The following is a 21377-nucleotide window of genomic DNA, read 5'->3' as shown; positions in this document are numbered from 1 at the left end:
GAGCGGCAGGAGATAAGGCGCTAGGCACAGTGTCGGGCAAGCAGGAAACACACAGAAATGTTAGCCTCATCTTTCTGCCAACCTTCGTGCCCATGATGGTTCATAGTTCTCTGGAATCACCCTGAGCACTCCACTCTACTTTTTCAAATCCTTTATTCCTCCCCTCTTTCTTTCTTCTCTTCCAGAAAGTACATAAGGGCACTTTCGCCACACCAGCCTGCTGAAGCCACTGTCCCTCTGGCCTGCTGCTGCAGTATCCCCCCTATGTAACCTCCTGCCATCAGCTCCTACTCCCTCCAATCCATTCTCCACTGAATGGCTGGAATGCTGTTTTGGTGATTTTTTTTTTAACTGTAAAAAGTACATGAAGTAAAACTACCATTTTAACCGTTTTTAAGTGTACAATTCATTGGCATGGAGTACATTCACAATGTTGTGCAACCATCACCACTATTCATTTCCAGAACTTTTCATCATCCCCATAGAAGCTCTGCACTCATTAAAGAATGACTCCCTATCCTTCCATCCTCATCCCCTGCTAACCTCTATTCTACTTTCTGTCTGTACCAATTTGCCTATTCTACGTACCTCATATAAGTGGAATCATACAATAATTGTAAATTTGTGTTTGGCTTTTTTCACTTAGCATAATACTTTCAAGGTTTAACCATGGATCAGAATGTATCAGAATTTAAATCCTTTTTATGGCTAGTGTGCCATTGGATGGCTATATCATATTTTGTTTATCCATTGTGTCTTGAGGGGCATTTGGGTTGTTTTGACTTTTTGGCTATTATGAATAATGGTGTTATGAACATGGAGTGGTGTACCAGTATCCAAAAACTTTTGAATGCATACCTCACTAAATCCTAACCACAACTCTGTGAAGTAGATACTATTATTACCTTCATTTTATATATAGGAATAAAAATGCACATAGAGGTGAAGTCACTTAGCTCCTGAGTAGGAAAGCCAGGATTTAAATGCAACAACATTGTCATTTTTGTGTGCGCCATGATGTGAAAAGGGTGAGGGAGCACTGCTGTACAACAGGGTGTTACAGCTGCCTCAGCAAGAGAGCGGAAGACAGAGAAAGGGTGACTGGATATTTTGGAGCTCAGAGTGACCAGGGAGCAAGGTGCAGACAAAGAAGTAGAAAATAAAGAAGTGGTGGCAGTAAGAGAGAAAGAAAAACAGGATGACAACCAGAAAGCATAGCAGTGTTCAGCGAATGGACTTTTTTTTTTCAAGATGGAGAAGACCCTAGAGTGTTTAAAAGAGATTAGAGAAATAGATTTCAAGATCATTAACAAAAGGATCACAGCATGAAAATAGGATACATAGAAATATTAGATAGGCAGATAAATTAACTGATGGACTTATTCTGGTATAATTCAAAGAAGAAAGATGCTATACTTTGTAGCACCAAGCTTTCTGTGAAATAGCAGAAGTTGGCTATAAATATGAATAAAAGGATTGAGAACCAAGCCCTGTCTAACCAATGGCAGGGCTTTATTCATTAGGAAGAAAGCATTATTCTGAATGACATTTTATGCTACCTTGTTCGTTTCACTGTCTTTGAATCCTTTTTCAAGTATTTGTAGCAGATGCTTTTTCTTCACTGTAACTTCAGGATCAAAAACATAAAAAAGACATTCCAGCATCTTTCGATAGCTCCTTAAGAATAATTAAGATAAAAAAAATTTGAGAATTGATTTCAAAAGAGCTTAGGCATAGATAAGACAATCATATATCCTGCCCTGGATATTTCCCATTTACAGTGAATGTCCAGTGTCATTACTAAGCCTCCAATCCCCCTCAGTCTCAAAAAGAGCCCCAGGGGCACCTGGGTGGCTCAGTTGGTTGAGCGTCTGACTTTGGCTCAGGTCATGATCTCAAGGTTTGTGGGTTCGAGCCTTGCATCAGGTTCTGGGCCAACAGCGAGGAGTCTGCTTGGGATTTTCCCTCTCTGCCCCTCACCTGCTTGCTCTCTCTCTGTCTCTTTCAAAATGGACAAATGAAAACTTAAAAAACAAAAAGGGCCCCAGTGTGGGTAAACTATGATGTCATCCTCCTCAAGGGAGATGCATGAAAAGGAAATATTTACTAACAAGGCATATTTTCAATATTGTGAACTTAAAAAAAAATGTTCATTTATTTTTGAGAGAGAGAGAGCGAGAGCGAGATTGAGACCGAGCAGGGGAGGGGAAGAGAGGGCGGAGGGAGAGAGAATCCCAAGCAGGCTCCAAGCAAAGTCCAACACGGGGCTCAAGCCCATGATCCGTGAGATCATGACCTGAGCTGAAGTTGGGCGCTTAACAGACTGAGCCACCCAGGCACTCCAATATTGTAAGCTTTTAAAACAGAATGACTCTTTACAAAATAAAATCAGACTTCTGTAAAAATGTTCCTTACGGAATTTAACTTCTTACTCTGAATCATGCATATCTTCATTGTCAAGAAACTTCTGGAGTTTCTCTTCAAATTTTAGTCTCAGAATACGGTTGTTAACTTTGATGATACGTTTTACTTTCACTCCAGTAATACCATATGGCCTGAAGTCCCAGGTGCAAAAACGTGAGAGAATTAGTTCATAGCAGGAGTTAAACCTATATGGGAAAACAGAATATATATAAAGAAAAGAACACATTGTCCTTAAAATGTTGAAGAACACAAAGTTACATATAATAAAAGTTATAACCCATATTTTATATTTTTTGCTAAAGATACATTGTCATATCATAGCTCTGCTTTGGTCCAAACTGGGCACACTTAATCAATAAAAGAGATGTTAAACTTTGAAACATAAAAGTAAGAGTTGTTTTTATTAATGATTAGATATGTGTTTTGACTGAAAGACATGTTGCTTGAGTAATCCTTCATTACTGAAACACTTTGTTTTTTGGCTTCAGTGAAACCATATATTTCTGGCTTTCTTCTTATTGGCTGCTCCTTAATGGTTTTCTTTGCTGATTCTTTTTCCTCTGGCAGCTTTCTAAATGTTGGACTGCACCTGGAATAAGTCTTGGGTGCTCCTTTTGTTTCCATGAATACTATTCCTAGGTGATTTCATCTGGTCCCTTGGCAATATACAGAAAAAATATATTTTATATATACGGATATATTCCAACATTTTACTTTCAGACTTTATCTCTACCCAATGTATGTGGATATACCCCTACTTGAACATCCAACTGCTTAGTTGGTATGTTCACTTGCATATGGAATAGGCCTCTAAAACTTAATTCATCACCTGCTTCTAAGCCTAATCCTTCTGACTGTTTTCCATCTCAGTATATGGTACCAGCATCTAACTGGTAGCTTAAGTTAACATCCCAGGAATGAAACTTGCCTCCTGTCTGTCTCACTAATATCCAATTCTTTGGTCAAATCTCTTTGGCCTTACATCTAAAATATCCTGATTATAACCCTATGTCATCACTATCACTGTTATTACTTTTTTGCAAATCATCATCATCTCTCATTTGGACTACTGCCAATAACTTCATAACTAGGGATATAGAAGTGAAAGAGGCAGGGTCCCTCCTCTCATGGAGCCTATATTATAAGGAGTTGGCCAAAAAATAAACAATACATAAATAAAATCATTTCTAAACTGACAAGTGCTTTGAAGAAAGAGAAGTTTGGGGTAAGGACTGGAGTGGGGGCTACTGAGTATAGATCTGGGTAAGATATTTCAGAGAAGATATTTGAGTGAAGAAAAGGAGAAGAAGGGGCCAACTATGTGAAGATCTCAAGAAAATGTATTGGAAGTGCTCATCTGCTCTCTACTGCCCTTACTGGGCCATGCCCTATCTTAAAGTAGCACAGAATTTGGACTAAGATGAGATTTTAAAACGAATCAATTTGGGGGCACCTGGGTGGCTCAGTAGGTTAAGCATCTGACACCAGCTCAGGTCATGATCTCACGGTTCATGGGTTCGAGCCCTGCGTTGGGCTCAGTGCTGACAGCTCAGAGCCTGGAGCCTGTTTTGGATTCTGTGTCTCCCTCTCTTTCTGCCCCTCCCCTGCTGTGCTCTCTCTCTTTCCCTCTTAAGAATAAATAAACATTAAAAAAATAATAATAATAAAATAAAATGGATCAATTTGAAAAGAAAGCTAAGTGATCCTATATGCGATACATTTACCTGTAATGAGATGTCTGGTCCTCACTGGCATACAATATCAACAAAGGCCTGAGCATGAGTGTGGGCTAAGATCACAGAGGTGAGCTTCCTGGTGGGTGGTCTTTCCCTGGGACAAACTCATTTAGAGTGAGTGTCTGCCTTTCTCACTAGCGAAGACTGAACCAGTGCAGCTAAGAGCTGCCCAATTGCTCTTCCCTTGGAGTTGAAAAGTGAGCTGCCCAAACCAAACCACTCCCGGAGGAGCTCACAGTCTGTTAGGAGACAGATACATATAAGTAGTGTGGCAACCAGCTGATGCTGCTAATTAGTTCGGAGGTCTGGATAAATAATTACATCATCACCAGGAGTGGGAAACCTCCAGGCTCATGTATAGAGGGATCACTGTCTGGGCCTGATCAGTCCAAGTCACTCCTACATAATACATCCTGGAACCACTGAAGCTCCAATTACTACTTGCACTCTATTTTTATTATTATTATACTCTGATAGAAAGTGTTGTAGGCATTTTATTTAGATAAAGTTTTGTCATATAGTAACAAGGATAAACAAGGGTAGAAGCGATAAATGGACAACACCTAGCTTCTAGTTCAGTTCCCAGGAATGCAAGAACTAAGAATGGCACAGGAAACTCCATGAAGTGGAATCCTTTCATAGAGCTTTTCTCTGCCTGGAAATTCAGTAGCTGAGCCCTTCTTCACATAGAATTCCTACAGCCCTGGAGACTGGGAACCCCCGTGCTAATGGGACATGGGCTCTGTGCTATCTGGAATCCGAGAACTAAAGCCATTCAATAAATCACCTGGTCAAGCTGGAGATGAGAAGACATCACTCACAGAGTGCCAAAATACTGCTAGAGGAGGGAGAACCAAACCTATAACTGACTAGGAAGTACTGTGACACTCCGTATTATCAGTTCCTCGTAGAAGAGGACACTTCTCATAGCATTGTTGGTAACGTGCTACATGCACTGGGCAGCATCTCATTACTGACCTGAGATATATGCTTTCTAGTCTGAACCTCAAATAATAACTGTAGGAACTTATATAAAATAATATCTAAATCTCTTATACCTCTCTTTCAAGGGGTCCCAAAGACTTAAGGGCGAAATTCAAACTACCAGCTCATGGTGCGCTTTAATGATCAGGCCTTTGTCATGTGGAAATACTGTAGTTCTCCAAATGTATTATAATAGTTCCATACCTTTTCACCACATGCTGTTTCCTCTGCTTAGCAAGTCCTTCCCCTAATTCTGTGTATAGTTAACTTCTATCTGTCACTCAAATTTCAGATCAAAGTATCTCCCTCAGATGTCCCCACTTCCAAAAACTTTCTCTACACCCCCATTCTGGTTTGAATGTCATTCTTCTCCAGACCAACAATTATCCCAGAATTTAGTACTGCTTCATTTCCATAGTCTCCCATACCAGATGGCAGCCTGGATGAGAGCAGAAACTGTAACTTTTACCCCTAGCACCTAGAATAGAATCTGGGCCATGGTAGAAACCCAGTGGATGGATGCTGAGCAAGTGAACACAATAGAAAAGATTCAAAGATGAATAAGAATGCAGTCTCTATCTTCACTGAGTTTATAAACAAATGGAGCAGAAAAGTAATGGGACAAACAATAGGCAAAATTATAACTGAGTAGAAGATAGGAGAGATGCAACATAGTGCTGTGAAGATTCAAAGAGAATAATAATAATGACTAATCTGATAAAGATGACAAAGGTATTCCTCACAAAAGATGGCTCTTGATGTTGGCCTTGAAGATAAAGTAAGTTTTGACAGACAATGATAGAGAGTGAGGGCAAGGATGTAAGGTATTCTGGGTGAAGGAAGCAGAACAGAGGAAACCACGGTGGTGCACCAGGTGTGTCCCAAGAGCAGTGAGGCACACACAGTTTGGCTGACTCTGGAGGGGTTGGAAAAGTAGTAGGATGGTTTGAACACCATATGGTGAAGCCCACTGAATATTGGGGTGAAAGGTTTGAATATCACTTGGAAAATAACAGGTTACTACAAAAGGCTTTTATTTTGTTTTACACAGTGCTCTCTGTGTAGGAGGTGTGCCAGCAGGGACCACATAGGAAATCATTTAGTTATCTTTACTGATTGATTAGCAAATACCAAGTACCTACTATATGCAGACACTGTACTACACCCAACGTGTGGCTTGAACTCACGACCTCCAGATCAAGAGTCGCATACTCTACCGACTGAGCCAACCAGGCGCCTCAGGAGCTATTTCATAGTATCCATAAAAAATCACAGCTAAGGTGGCCAAGTTTGTAAAAAAACAATCCTTCAAATTCTGCCAATGTAGATTTGATTTTCTTCTTAAAATGGAACAAGGCTGTTATTACTAAAGCCAAGTAAACAATTGCTAATGCTTATCAAAATCCATCAACCTAATTTACTATCAGGTTGACATAGTTACCTAATGGCTTTTTAGTCATTTTGCTTTTATGTATTTTTTCCTTATAATCTACTTGTTTTGTAAAGAGACTACTCTGCAATAAGTTAAAAAGAAACGGAAATAATAATAAACAAATCTGTTTAGGTTGAGTGAATATAAATGAAAGACTGAAAAATTTTTCATGCATTCAATTTTTGTACTTGAAAAGTCACCACCATTCAATTTTTGTACTTGAAAAGTCAAGGCCTTTATTTGTTTATATGGGAAATGGGATGAATCCCCTTTATATCTTTGCACATAAAAATCAAGTATTGTGGTTAAGTGAATAGTGGTAACTGCTGGGCGATTGATGTACTGATACAAGAGAAAATATTTTAAACGGTCTATTTCTCACTTGGGCAGAACTTCTTATGGCTTAAAGTAATTCATAACAATTACATATTTTTATTTATAAAAAGTTAATACAGGGGCGCCTGGGTGGCTCAGTCGGTTGAGCATCCGACTTCGGCTCAGGTCATGATCTCACAGTTTGTGAGTTTGAGCCCCGCGTCGGGCTCTGTGCTGACAGCTCAGAGCCTGGAGCCTGCTTTGGATTCTGGGTCTCCCTCTCTCTCTGCCCCTAACCCACTCACATTCTGTCTCTGTCTCTCTCAAAAATAAACATATAAAAAGTTAATACGAATTTTGCATTTTACTCCATAAAAGTCAGTGTTTGTTTCAACACTGACTGCAAATACAATCCGCTGGGATGCTGGATCAAGTCCATTCAATCACTTTACGTGTTTCCTGCTTTCTCTCTACACACCCAAATTCGCAGTATGCTCTAGGGTTGTAGGGCAAGCTTTGGCTTGTTCACAGCTCCCCAGTTTTGAGGAAATGATTATAGAAATGTGGAAGTTATAATTAGTGATATTTTCTGCTGCAAACCTTTTCTTTCCTTCCTTCCTTCCTTCCTTCCTTCCTTCCTTCCTTCCTTCCTTCCTTCCGAATTATTTTCTAAGTTGTACCCTCAAGTTGAGGCAACACAGCCATTTCCTTGTTTGTACCAGGAGGCTTCAATTACGAAGTGTGTATGCCCGTTTCCTGTTTCTGGTGGCTCTCTGCATTTCTGCCTAAATGGACTTTTAACCCAAATTCCTGGTTTTTAAGTGTATGCCTTATTTCAACTCAGAGAGTCCATGTGCCCCCTGACTCTAGCCAGCTCTAGACAACTGGTTTGACCTTGACTATGGACCCCCAGGAAATTTGCTATGGTGCCTCCCCCAGTGTCTGCGACCTGCTGTTGCCAATCTTGCTCCTGTGTTCCTTCTCTATTGTAGGTTCTCACACAATATTCAGAATCCAGGGCCACGTCCAGTCAAGAAATGAACAGTATAAACATATATAAAGTTAATACTTAGCCATAAACTTAAAAAAATTTATTCTGGCTCTTGGGCTAAGGGAAATTGGGTAAAGAGCAATGAAATATCATTAGGATGTTCTGAAGATTAGCTCACAGCAATTATGTAAACAGAAAAACATATTGGTGGCAAAATAGGTAACAGCTACTCTTCAGTGGATGAACATTCTATATGAGAAGTGTTTTGAAAATTAGACATTTTAAGATTTTATAAGTTGATATTTTAGCTGATGATCCTAAGCACCTAAAATTATTTATTTTTTTAAAGTCTATTTATTTTGAGAGCAACAGAGGCAGCATGAGTGGGGGAGGAGCACAGAGAGAGGGAGAAAGAATCCTAAGCAGGCTCTGCACTGACAGCATGGAGCCTGACGCGGGACTCAAACCCATGAACCATGAGATCATGACCTGAGCTGATACCAAGGGTCAGATGTTCAACTGACTGAGTTACCCAGGCACCCCTAAGCACCTAAAATTATTTTTAAGGCTGTAATTAAATTTCAAACAGATTTACCAGTCATCAGATCGAGTGCCTTCTTCAAAGTGGATATTTCCCACAGTTTCCAACTCAATTAACAAAAATGGGATCCATAAGCCATGGCTTTTCTTCTTTTGTTTTACTTCAACATGATAAATTGCTTCAATCCTATTTAAGAGAAAAATTAAGTTATTAGAAAAACCTAAATATCACAACATTAAAATTATAGTTAAAATAGATTTTTAAAAAAAGGCTGATATAAAAATATAAGGCATTTGTCAATGGGTACAGAAAGCTTGGTGTTAACAGTTAAACCAAGTTAAAGACATTCTGTTTCTGGCAATAAGGTTAGAAGTCTCTCCTGGCTCTGCCGCTTATGGCTCGCAGATCTTTTGATGCTGCGGTTTCTCAGTAAAATGGCAATATTAACAGTACCTACACCTGAAAAGGCTTTTTTTTTTTTTTTGATGATTCTATGCAAAATACATATAAAGCTCTTAGCAAAGAATTTGGCAGAGTAAGAAATAAGTGTTAGCTGTTAGGAGGAGTAGTAGAAGCAGTAGGAGCAGTAGGAGTATTTACAGGGCAAACTAACTTTATCCATTTAATGCCCTAGTAAATAAAAAATTATTGGTACTTACTAAATCTTCTGCTTTATATTTCTAGTTGAAACTCAGCCAGAGTTTGTTTCTACGTGACTCCAGACAACTATGTATGTGCTTTGCTCAGTCAGGTCTATGTGGTGAGTTTCTCCATCAGTAGCAGCTCTATTTTTAGTTTGCAGACACTAGAGCAGTGATGTGACAAGAAGCCACTAGGGGGAAGTTTGCTGTACCTAATTAAGCATTGCCTCTGTAAAAAACTATGTATGTCGGCTTTGAATCAATGATGTCTATCTCTGCTGGGAATGGGACTAGAAACACATTCCGTGTTTTACTTCATAATTCTTTCCACCCCTGAGGAAGAGAACTGAGCTCGACTGATAGCCTAGAACATTCTATCCTCTCCTGTTTCAAATTTGAACTAGACAATTCATAAAACATACTCATCTAGTTTTTTGTTCCAGAATGTTACCCTTTCATTCAAGGCATTTAGTTTGGTCAGTATCTTCTGTTGAAGATTTGGCTCCTCTGTGACAGTTTCACACTTCTTTGATTTTTCAAGTTCAGCTACTTTATTGTTATTGGATCTATCACCGTGCCCTTTGGCAGATCCCTTGAGTTCCGCAAGTTCCCGTTCCAGCTGTTGAAATCAGTGTGCCATAGAGCAAAACATTTTAGTGGAATTATGAAATATACAGTTAATTTAAATAAATAAAATAGAAATCTAGATAATAAATAGGCCAAACGCATAAAAACATGCCAAATGTGCAATTACAACTTTGGTGCAAGTTTAGTCAGTCAATTTCTTTTGACCAAAGGACATTCTTAAATACTTCAAACATGGCAGTTCTTTTCATCGAAATGAGAAAAGCAAAGAAATTGATTTTTAAATATTAGTGATGAGCTTCCTTCTATTAAAGCCAAAGTAAAATTATAACAAATACTGGTTTGGGTATAAATAAAATATTTAAACTTCAAGGTAATGTGACATTTATCACACCTACTTTTCAATTTTTCAGTATTTTTTTTAAGTACTTTGGTATTCTGGGAAAAAATCAACCATAGAAAATATATAAAACATGTATATTGAGATGCATATTTTTCCTCTAGCCTCAGTCTCCTATATACGGCTCAGCACGGCAATGTTTTTGTTTAAATTTTGATTGTTTTTTCTTGTTCATAGTGGACTTTTTTGGCATTCATTTGTATTTTTTAAAAAAATATTGCATTAGATATGATTTATTGTGATTACTGAGGTGTTTAGCACTCTAATTTTGGGCCTGCAGTGAGTACCTCAATTGCCTTGCCTTAACCCCAGCTTTGTAGGATTTCAAGATACATTGGAGAGATTTTTATAAATAGAAATTTACTGATTATCTGTCCCACCTCTATAATGGCTATATCCAGCTATTAAAAGCAAATCAAGCATATTTATAAAAATGCTATAGTTTATCTAATCTACAGGTATTATTTTTCACATTTGCAGATTTTCCTTAATACATGCATTTGTACACAAAAATAGATATAAAATGATTTTCATATACTGGTTCATTTTTTATCCAAAAATAAATGTTGTTAATGTTTCACTTTAAGGATGTCTATTATATTATTAATTCAAGCCTGTTTATTTTAGGAAGAGCATTAAATATATTTAAAAGACTTGTTTTTTTTTTTGTTTTTTTTTTTTAAAGACTTGGTTTTTAATGGCAGTATACTACTCTACCTTAAGAATGAATAATTCTTCCTCTTTAGTTAAACAATTAGGTAAGTTTGCAATTTTTTGTTGTTATTAATAGTGTAGTGATAAATATCTTATGTATGTAAATTTTATCCAATTCCTTAGAACAGAGTGCTACCAGTAGGTTTACTGGGTCAAAGGCTACAAGCATTTTTTAGGCTGTGAATACATATGACCCAAATTACATTTCATTGGTGGTGTAGTAGGGTCACACTCATCTTCACCAGCCTGAGTACTGTCACGTGTTACACTTTGACAATTTTATAGGAGAAAATGGTTTTGTTATCTTAATTCACACTTGGAAATTAATAACCAAGTTAAGCTCTTCTTTCAAATCTTAGTCATTTTTTAATTTCTTCTTTTGTGAAACAGAAGCTTATGTACTTTGCTCAGTTTTTCTATTTGAATATTTGCTTTTTGTTTTGTTTATTTATGAATGCTTATACTAAGGTTGTCCATCATGGTTTTTTAAAAAGATTTATTTTTAAGTAATCTCTACACACAGTGTGGGGCTCGAACTCACAACCCCAAGATCAAGAGTCACATGGTCTACTAACTGAGCCAGCCAGATGCCCCCATCATGTTTGCTGAAAACTGTTTATTTTTATTAATGATCCTTTTTAGTACCAAAGCATTTTACTTTTATTTTTTGCAATCAGATCTACATTCTGTTCTTTTGTTATTTCTAGTATTCCTTTTATTTGGCAGGCTGAGATCAGTTAACCATATTCATCTATATATTCTTCAGTTTTTTTCATGTTTTTTCATTTTTAATTTAGTTCTTTTTTTCTCCCCACTGGCATTTTTTTTTTTTTTTTTTGGTAAAGTGTAAACTAAGAATCCAATTCCCCTACCCCCAAATAATTTATTTGTCTAACACTTGTAGAATAATTATATTTTCTTACTTTAAAAAAATACAGTAAGTTCTTATATATAAAAAGTTCTATTTTGAGGTTAATAATCCTTCATTTTTCAAAGCCTACTGTTGGTAAAGGAAATCCAATTTACTCTAAGTAAAAAAAGCACACATAATATAACTACCAAAGTGCAGCTTGCTTTAAAGGTCTCATCTGGTTTCAATACCTTAAAAGTATTATTAAAGGGAAATTTTAGCACTTTAGACCAAAAAATTAATTTTGAGCACAACCTGAATATGTCTAATAAAAATACAGCTGAAATAAATTCTAATAGATTTCAATAACTTTTGGAATCATACTGAATTACACAGCTTTTTAAAACATTTATAAATTTATAAGCCTCTACCTTTTTACAGTTGTAGATTTCTAAGCACACAACGAAGCTTGGTCAAGCAAATGGAATCAAAGGTTTAGAAGCAAACTTGTAGTAATAAAAAAAGTAGTAATAAAAAAATAAGTAGTAATAAAAAAATTATTTCTGTATGTGTATACATATATATATATAATTTAAAAGATAATGCTGTCTTATCACCAGTTTTCTGAAGATATGGCCACTAAAATTTTACAATACTGAATCTTACATTTTTTTTCACAAAGCTAAATAATTTTATTCTTTCTTCTGGCAATTTCTGTAATTTGCATTTTCGTTCATTCAATTTTTCAAGGTCTTCATGAAGATGCCTCTGAACAGTTTTTATACGCATATTGTAATACATTATTTTTTTCATTGCTGTGGTCTAAAAGTGAGAAAATAAAAACCAATAAATGATCAGCTGAAGCAAAAAACATTATTAAGTTTGGTAGCATTATGGGAGTGTGATATGTTCTATATACCCACTGGAAAATTTTACATGCCCAATAACTCATAATGATGATAGCTGAAATGATAACGGCTATACAGAGTGCTATATTTAAACAATAAGCAAAATATAAAATTCCAAATATTTCCTTTGTAGATAATATTTTAAGTTAAGGCATATTCATATTTATTTCGAGGATGACAACATAAAGTGCTTCCAGATAGAATTCAATTTATAAAATCTTATCATTTAGCTAATAAAGCATATTGCTAAAAAGCAAATAGGTCACTGCATTATTCCTATTTAATTAACTTAGGGAAAAATACATCAAAAGCATTAAAAGCAAATGTAACATTATTCATTTTTTAAAAGCATGGGTAAGAAATAGAATTTGATTTTCGCCCAATTCTATAAAAGGATGCTCTAAATAAACTTGTTTTAGATTGAGCAAATGACTAAATTGTCAATCTAATCCCATTACCTAGAATATCTTAATACCAGTGGATTATCTAGTTATAATAAATATATAATAAATAGATTAAATCTACTATTAAGAAATACACCAGCTAAATGGTACCTACAAGTAATATTAGTCAAAAGGAACTAGCTGAGGAGAAAATAAGCAAATCAGATGCACTATTAAATGTGACCTAGTTTTAACTGTTTACCTGAAATAATGAAGACATTTCTCTTTATTAGGTTATCTGTACCTTAAATAATTTGGAAGGCTTGTACACTGTTCTGGACACGTATTTTCATAGATGCAGGCTCTTGTTATGTGATTTATTTGTTAGAAAGTGGATAATCAAGATCCCAACAGAATTATTTGGCATAAAATATAGAATAGACACAGTTGTATGGCATGATGAACAGGCCAAAAGAATTCCCTTTCCCAACATATTATGAAGTTCTGAGATTGAAATCACTAAATTCCTCTATAAAAAATAAGGCATCAGTAACAGAGAACAGTTCAGAAAAAACACGCTTGTAAGATGATGATTAATAGATAAAAAATTCCTGATAAAGAAGAGCTTATTTTGGAAGGGCAACTGAGAAGAAAAACAGTAATTAAAGAAATGGCAAGTGGTGTTAATTTTTTGCCTATTTGGAGAAAATGGAAAATCCAATAAAGAATGCTTTGAGTCAGTGTAAAAATTTTCTATTGAATTCTTAAATCTAAAACAAGAGAACGTGGGTAAAGATAGGATTGCTAAATAAAAGATAAGATTCTAAGTTAAATTTGAACTTTAGGTAAATAATAAATCATGTTTGGCACAAAAACAGACACATAGACCAATGGAATAGAATAGAAACCCCAGAACTAGACCCCCAAACGTATGGCCAACTAATCTTTGACAAAGCAGGAAAGAACATCCAATGGAAAAAAGACAGTCTCTTTAACAAATGGTGCTGGGAGAACTGGACAGCAACATGCAGAAGATTGAAACTAGACCACTTTCTCACACCATTCACAAAAAGAAACTCAAAATGGATAAAGGACCTGAATGTGAGACAGGAAACTATCAAAACCCTAGAGGAGAAAGCAGGAAAAGACCTCTCTGACCTCAGCCATAGCAATTTCTTACTTGACACATCCCCAAAGGCAAGGGAATTAAAAGCAAAAATGAACTACTGGGACCTTATGAAGATAAAAAGCTTCTGCACAGCAAAGAAAACAACCAACAAAACTAAAAGGCAACCAACGGAATGGGAAAAGATATTTGCAAATGACATATCGGACAAAGGGCTAGTATCCAAAATCTATAAAGAGCTCACCAAACTCCATACCCGAAAAACAAATAATCCAGTGAAGAAATGGGCAGAAAACATGAATAGACACTTCTCTAAAGAAGACATCCGGATGGCCAACAGGCACATGAAAAGATGCTCAACGTCGCTCCTCATCAGGGAAATACAAATCAAAACCACACTCAGATATCACCTCACGCCAGTCAGAGTGGCCAAAATGAACAAATCAGGAGACTGTAGATGCTGGCGAGGATGTGGAGAAATGGGAACCCTCTTGCACTGTTGGTGGGAATGCAAATTGGTGCAGCCACTCTGGAAAACAGTGTGGAAGTTCCTCAAAAAATTAAAAATAGATCTACCCTATGACCAAGCAGTAGCACTGCTAGGAATTTACCCAAGGGATACAGGAGTACTGATGCACAGGGGCACTTGTACCCCAATGTTTATAGCAGCACTCTCAACAATAGCCAAATTATGGAAAGAGCCTAAATGTCCATCAACTGATGAATGGATAAAGAAATTGTGGTTTATATACACAATGGAGTAAGTAATACGTGGCAATGAGAAAGAATGAAATAGGGCCCTTTGTAGCAACATGGATGGAACTGGAGAGTGTGATGCTAAGTGAAATAAGCCATACAGAGAAAGACAGATACCATATGGTTTCACTCTTATGTGATCCTGAGAAACTTAACAGAAACCCATGGGGGAGGGGAAGGGAAAAAAAAAAAAAGGTTAGAGCGGAAGAGAGCCAAAGCATAAGAGACTCTTAAGAACTGAGAACAAACTGAGGGTTGATGGAGGGTGGGAGGGAGGGGAGGGTGGGTGATGGGTATTGAGGAGGGCACCTTTTGGGATGAGCACTGGGTGTTGTATGGAAACCAATAAGACAATAAACTTCATATATTGAAAAAAAATTTAAAAAATAAATAATAAATCATGTTTGAGTATAAGTGAATAATTATAACTAAGTTTAATAAATATGATATTGAAACATTATGTGTTGCTTGCCCAAAATTCAGATCTAACTTGGAAGTCCCTTGGCAGAGGGGGGACAAAAAATACTGCTTTTATTTTGTTTTTAATTTTTATTTTTGAATAAGTAATATGCTCATGTTTCAAACACCAAAATAATTGAAAAATACACAATGAAAAGTACTTCCCACACCTACTTCCCATCTGCCCAGGTGCCCCACTTTTCACAGATAACTACTAATTTCAGTTTCTAGTGTATCCTTGCACAGTTTCTTTTACTTTATTATTTTTAAATTTTATTTATTTTAATAGAGAAAGCATGAGTTGTGGAGGGGCAGAGAGAGAGGAAGAGAGAATCCCAAGCAGGCTCTGCACAGAGCCCCATGCAGGGCTTGAATCCACAAGCTGTGAGATCATGACCTGAGCTGAAGTCAGATGCTTAACTGACTGAGGCACCCAGGCGCCCCATCTTCTACTTTATTTTTATATTTTATTAAGAATATACCTATATCTACGTTTGGGAACATAAATTGTGATATTTTACTATTTCTGAACTCTTCAATGATCACTTAGTGTGTCATAACAATAAGAGTTATTAATCAGGGTTTTTTTTTTGTCCTTGAGAGTATATACTAAGATTCCATAAAAATGGGGAAGACTATGTTGTAAACTGTACATAAACAGTAAATCAACTTTGTAGGCTTACTATATTCAACTTGCTTTTCTGTGTTTGGATTTTGAGAATGTCAAACTCATTTTCACTATTCCACTTTGGCGGAATTACTTGTCCGTTATAGTTTAAAAAAAAAAGTGTTTTTTTTGTTTTTTTGTTTTTTTTGTAAAATAGTCTAACTATAATGCTAAATTCAGTTGCATGTTTGTATGAAGTTAAGATAAAACATGTTCCATTTGCTTCTTTGATTACCAAAAAAGAATGAAAAGTCATAGGCTCAACTACAGTTTCATAGTGGTTATTTTTACAGTACTTAACAAATCAAATGTACTTTTATGCCCATTAACTCATTGGGTCCCTACAATAACATTTAGGACAGGTACTATTTTTATCATCACTATTTTAATAGTTCCGAGAAAGCTGAAGTTTTGGAAGGGAAATGCCTTGCCTGAGTGGCAGGTTGTGATGGATGCAACTGGAGCTTGAATCCAAGTCTTCTGACTTGAACTCCCATGTTCTTCCCTCTTTCCCATGCTGACTCCCTGCTGGTCCTCCTGACTTTCCTTGTCACTTATAGTTTACAAAAATACTCCACAGCCATGGGTGAAAATTTGAAGAATCGACAGTACTCTGCTCAAGAGTTTACCACATTGGAGAAGTGCCACCACCCTCGCACAACCTGTCTTCATATGAATGGTAATGAAGAAAGCACCTTGGCAATCTATATGCAATTCTTACATAAAAACACTTTGAATGTGAAAAATCATCTTGATCTAAATCAAAAGTTGAGCAATATTAGTATATAATATATCCTATTTTTGCCTTAAAACGGTGAAGAAAGGATAAATATTTTATAGTGGGAAAACTGAAATATAATGACATAATTTAAGAGAAGATATCAGGAATAGTGTAACAATTCTTTATTTTGTTCTTTAAATACTACTACTTCTGACATATACAAGACTAAACCGAATATATGACAATCTTAGGCAGAATGTCAAAAGAACCTACTTTTCTTAGTTCTCTTCTTCCATCTCATCAGCAGGTTCCTCCTCCCTCCCCAGTCTCCAACACCCAACTGACACACTTCTCCATTTACACCATTCCCTTGGTGATTTATCCAGTCCCTGGCTCCACATACCATCTTTCTGCCTTCAGTTCTCATATTTATATCTCCAACCCAGGCAACCCTCTTAAATAGCAGACTCATGTACCCAATTACTTTTTGAACATATCCTCTTACATGTTCAAAAGATTGCTCAAAATTATATGTCTGAAATTAAACCATGATTCTTCCTTTCAACAGACTTCTTCCATATTCTTCCTCATCTCATCAAACAGTGACTTCTTCCCTCCTTCAGTTGCTCAGGCCAGTAGCTTGGAATTATTGTTTCTTTCTTTCCTCTGCACTTCACATCCACTCTATCAGCAAATCCAGATGGGTTCCCCCTTTTAACTACTACAGAATATGACTACTTTTCACCACCTCTTCTACTATCACCTTATATCAAACCATCAACACCTTTCATCCAAGTGACTGGGATCTAACTGGTTTCTCTGTGCTCATCTTTTCCCTCAAATCCTCTATTCTTAACCCATTAGCCAGAAGGATCCCTTAAAAATTTTTTTAAATGTTTATTATTTGAGAGAGACAGAGAGACAGAGAGAGAGAGAGAGAGAGAGAGAGCAAGCAGGGAAGGGGCAGGGAGAGAGAGGGAGACACAGAATTGGAAGCAGGCTCCAGGCTCTGAGCTGCCAGCACAGAGCCCAACACGGGGCTCAAACCCACAGACCGTGAGATCATGACCTAAGCTGAATGAAGTTGGCCGCCTAACCAACTGAGCCACCCAGGTGCCCCCAGAAGGATCCCTATAAAACATAAGTAACATAAGTCATTTTGTCTCTCCTCTGCTCAAATTTTTCCAGGGGCTCTGCCTCACTCAAAGTAAAAGCCAAAGTCTTTCTAACATCCTACAGTCTCATCTGATCTCCCCACCCCCCAATTCCGGTCTTCATCTCTTCTCTTCCTCTCACTTACTCAGCTCCACCCACACTAACCTCCTGTTCTTCAAATATGAGAGGCAGGCTCCTGCCTCAAATTCTTTGCATTTGCTGATCCCTGAAAAGCTTGCTCCCTTACTTCCTTCGGTCTCTGCCCAAGTGTTGCCTGAGGAATCCTCTCCCAACAATTCTATATACAATAGCCAACACTTCTCCCTCTGCCCCTACCTATAATTCTGTTTCCTTCACCCTTGTTTTATTTTTCTCCATAGCATTTATCACTATCTGACATACTAGTTCTTTTCTTATTTAGTTTCTGAGTATCTGTCTTCTCTCATAAGAGTGTAAGCTCCAAGCAAGCAGAGATTTTGTCTGTTTTGGTCATTCTATATCTCTAGGACCTGAGGTGTGCCTGGAATGTAATAGGTATTAAATATTTGTTAGATAAGTTAATAAGCCAAGTAATTTCATTTCCAGCTCACCTTTGAAGAAACTGACTAATGTAGAACTCTGCAGATGATAACAGAAATCTTAAAAAAATATGATTGTCACTGTGAAGTTTTCCCGTTATTTTTGACTTAATGGTGTTAGAGGAGACATTCTTCCCTGAATCTCCAAAGACTCTGAACATCTGCTAGTAGACAAGAACTCTAGCCCTTTGCTTGATATTGCAAGACAGTTCACTTTTCAGACTGGGATGGGAGAGAGGATAATCTCAGTTTTGGAAAAAAGAGAGGAGAGAATGGAAGCTAAGAATAAATCCTCAGGCTGGCAAGACAAGAGAAACAAGATAAATGGATAAAGGCATTCTTTATCTATGTTGACATGATGGATGAACCACAAGGAAAGGAGGGGAGGGCCTCATATGGGGACATCCATGTGCATCCACACTCTAGATACTCAAAACCTGTCTACTGGACGATTAACTGCACAAATGAATGTGGCTCACTGGACTGGAAGGAGAAGAAGAACTATAATCTGGAAAGACTACTAATAAATATGGTGAATTCCTATGCACTCCATCCTGAAATTATAGGTCCTTTGGTGGCATGTGAAAGGAGCCAGCCCCTTTACTGGGAGGTTCACCATCAGTGGCTGCCTAGGAATGGCTCTCTTGAGCCATTTGAGATTTGAGAGATCTCCTAGATTCTGGCGGTGTGCGTAGATATACTTCTAGAGAGCCCCAAATCATCTTAATTATATTAAAGTCTACCTAATTCCAGAATACTACCATCAACCATGGATATTTTCTAATTTTGATATGCAGTATTCCAAATGAGAGGAGGTTACTTGTTTCATTACTACTTTACTTTGGCCTTATTAATTTTTATGTATATACCACTAGTTCACTTCTTCTTAACACTGATGATCATTTCTCAGATTTATTTCTTTTAGTTTTATAAATTCTAATGTTTTTCTATTATTTTGCCTTCTAGTACTGTCAAGAACATTGAGATTCTAGTACTAATATTATTATTTATATATATTCATATGAAATATCCAGCTCATTGGGACAAAAGTAGAGGTGATGACAAGAACTGACAAGATATTACTACCTACCATATGTGGACATAGCCAGAAAGAAGCAGTTAATTAAACTTAAGTCACAGATTTCTGATTGAAGATGCACTTACATCTGCCAGTTCCTTGATCTGTTTTGCTGACACATCAAACGTGTCAAGTCTTTGAAGGCTAGGCAAGTGATATAATACATGTGTGGAATAATTACACAGCAGACAAACTGGATTGGTTTTATATTGAGGATCATTCAGACATAAATCCTTTAAGTGACGCAGCCTGGTTAAGTTAGTGAGGTCCTAAAACAACAGCAATGATAATGTTCAATTAATTAATTGCAACTGTCCATTACTTTTTTTTATATACATTATAGTTTTAAGTAATCTCTATACCCAACGTGGGGCTTGAACTCATAACCCTGAGATCAACAGTCTCATGATCCACTGACTAAGCCAGCCAGTCATCCCACAACTGACCATTTCTAAAGGAGCCATTTGAACACTTAAGATCACCCATAATTTAATGTAATGCATTTTAATATGTGCTTAAACATTTTAAAGTGATTTAGATGGATAAAATGTTTTTTTTCCTCTAGTGAAAAACATGTTAACTACATGAAGAATAGATAACAATTGTTAAATAGCAGACTCTCTAAACTACGCATTTTAAAATAAAAGACCAAAGAGTATTTACTAAATCATGTATTCCACCTGGAACCTTGGAGTCAGTCACTTGAGCACATATATTTTTTAAGATAACGGTGCCTCCTCCACGCAGCCCCTTTGCTAACTATTGCCCCTACTGTCCGCAGGTCTCCTGCTTCCTTCACCACCATTTCCCACCCTTGCCACCCTAGGAAGGGTGCTTACCATTCTCCTGGACCTCCAGATCTGTTTTTCTCATCAAAGGCTAGGGGACATCTGTTCTATTATATGCACCACTGAATTCCTGATTTTTAGGGGTTTTTGTTTGTTTTCTGTAAATGCCCTTTCTACCAGTTAATGGCAACTAAAACCTAGCTTTCTCCTGAGAGCCCCTTTTTCCTCACATTCAGTGGAGGGGAAGGGATTGATAATGCACTTCCAGGCCAATGTCTTTCCTGAACCTATTTTACACTGAAGTTTAGGTCCTTGTTTACACCTTCCTTTATTTGGTATCTGGTCCCTGCTTAACTCTTCAGTCTTTCCTCTTCTACTGCAACTTTGACATTTCATGTTTTAGTTGTGCTGAGCAACTTGAAATTTCAGAATGTGCCAGACCCTACCTTATCTTTATACTTTCATTCGTGCTGCTGCCTTTGAGTGGATTGAACTTCATCCCAGATTTACCTCATCTTTCCTGGGAGTCTTGTTTCATCCCCCAAGCTTGGGGCAGAGTCTCCTCCTACGAACTCTCTTAGCCACTGGGTTTACCTTTGTTATAGAATTTATCACAACTCTATTACTAATTTCTTATGCACACACAAGTCTATAAGCTAAGAGTCTATATAGGCTTTGGCCCTCAGTCTACAAGGTTAGAATGGTGATTGCATTTTTAAAGTGTTGAAAAAAACTAAGGAAGAATTCACGACAGAGGACTGGTGTAGAAGGGTACTATGGTGGGGCTTGCCTTCAACAGATGTAATGCTAATTAGTAGATTCCGAATCAGAGTTAAAGGAAATCCAAAGCAAAAACCAGGAGGTACTAGTCCTAAAAATAAAGTACAAATGGAATGAGGAAGTAAGTAGTGAAGTCAGGCTGCTGGAGTCAAGAGTAAGACAGGGTCAGGTGACCAATGTGACTTGGTTCACTGGCTGGCCCTGAGGCTCTTACTGGGCTCATGGCAGAAGTAGGACTAAGCAGAGTTGCTCTGAAATGGAGATTTCTGGACAGAGTTGTGCAAAGAATTATTTGGTCAAATTCTGCAGGAGCAAGGAAGGTAAACCATTAGACTGTTCCAAGGAGAAAACACTGTCTGATTTCT

General features: G+C 37.1%; 1 protein-coding gene and 1 long non-coding RNA gene across 8 annotated transcripts in view; one reads left to right on the top strand and one right to left on the bottom strand.

The window, feature by feature from the left end:
- The window catches only part of LOC132669934 (uncharacterized), a 72067-nt gene extending 71675 nt beyond the window's left edge, over positions 1–392 (top strand). Inside the window, exon 2 of the long non-coding RNA XR_009606296.2 lies at positions 186–392. This is a non-coding gene — a long non-coding RNA (uncharacterized LOC132669934). The remainder of the gene's footprint in view (positions 1–185) is intronic.
- The window catches only part of LRRC9 (leucine rich repeat containing 9), a 110766-nt gene that overhangs the window by 74596 nt on the left and 14793 nt on the right, over positions 1–21377 (bottom strand). For 6 of the 7 annotated variants that reach the window (XR_009606295.3, XM_060619952.3, XM_060619950.3 and 3 more), the window contains 6 exons: positions 19531–19713; positions 12280–12435; positions 9487–9683; positions 8478–8609; positions 2433–2609; positions 1560–1677 (listed from right to left, as the gene is read on the bottom strand). Coding sequence is in view for 6 of the 7 variants with exons in the window: in XM_060619952.3 (XP_060475935.3) it covers positions 1560–1677; positions 2433–2609; positions 8478–8609; positions 9487–9683; positions 12280–12435; positions 19531–19713 (963 nt within the window). In the remaining variant the exon portion in view is untranslated. The remainder of the gene's footprint in view (positions 1–1559; positions 1678–2432; positions 2610–8477; positions 8610–9486; positions 9684–12279; positions 12436–19530; positions 19714–21377) is intronic. The other variant, XM_060619953.3, reaches the window with a different exon arrangement.

This window comes from Panthera onca, chromosome B3, assembly GCF_046562875.1.
Source record: "Panthera onca isolate mPanOnc1 chromosome B3, mPanOnc1 haplotype 2, whole genome shotgun sequence".
NCBI lineage: Eukaryota > Metazoa > Chordata > Mammalia > Carnivora > Felidae > Panthera > Panthera onca.
Note: the sequence above shows the minus strand (reverse complement) of the source record. Positions and strands in the feature narration are given on the sequence as shown.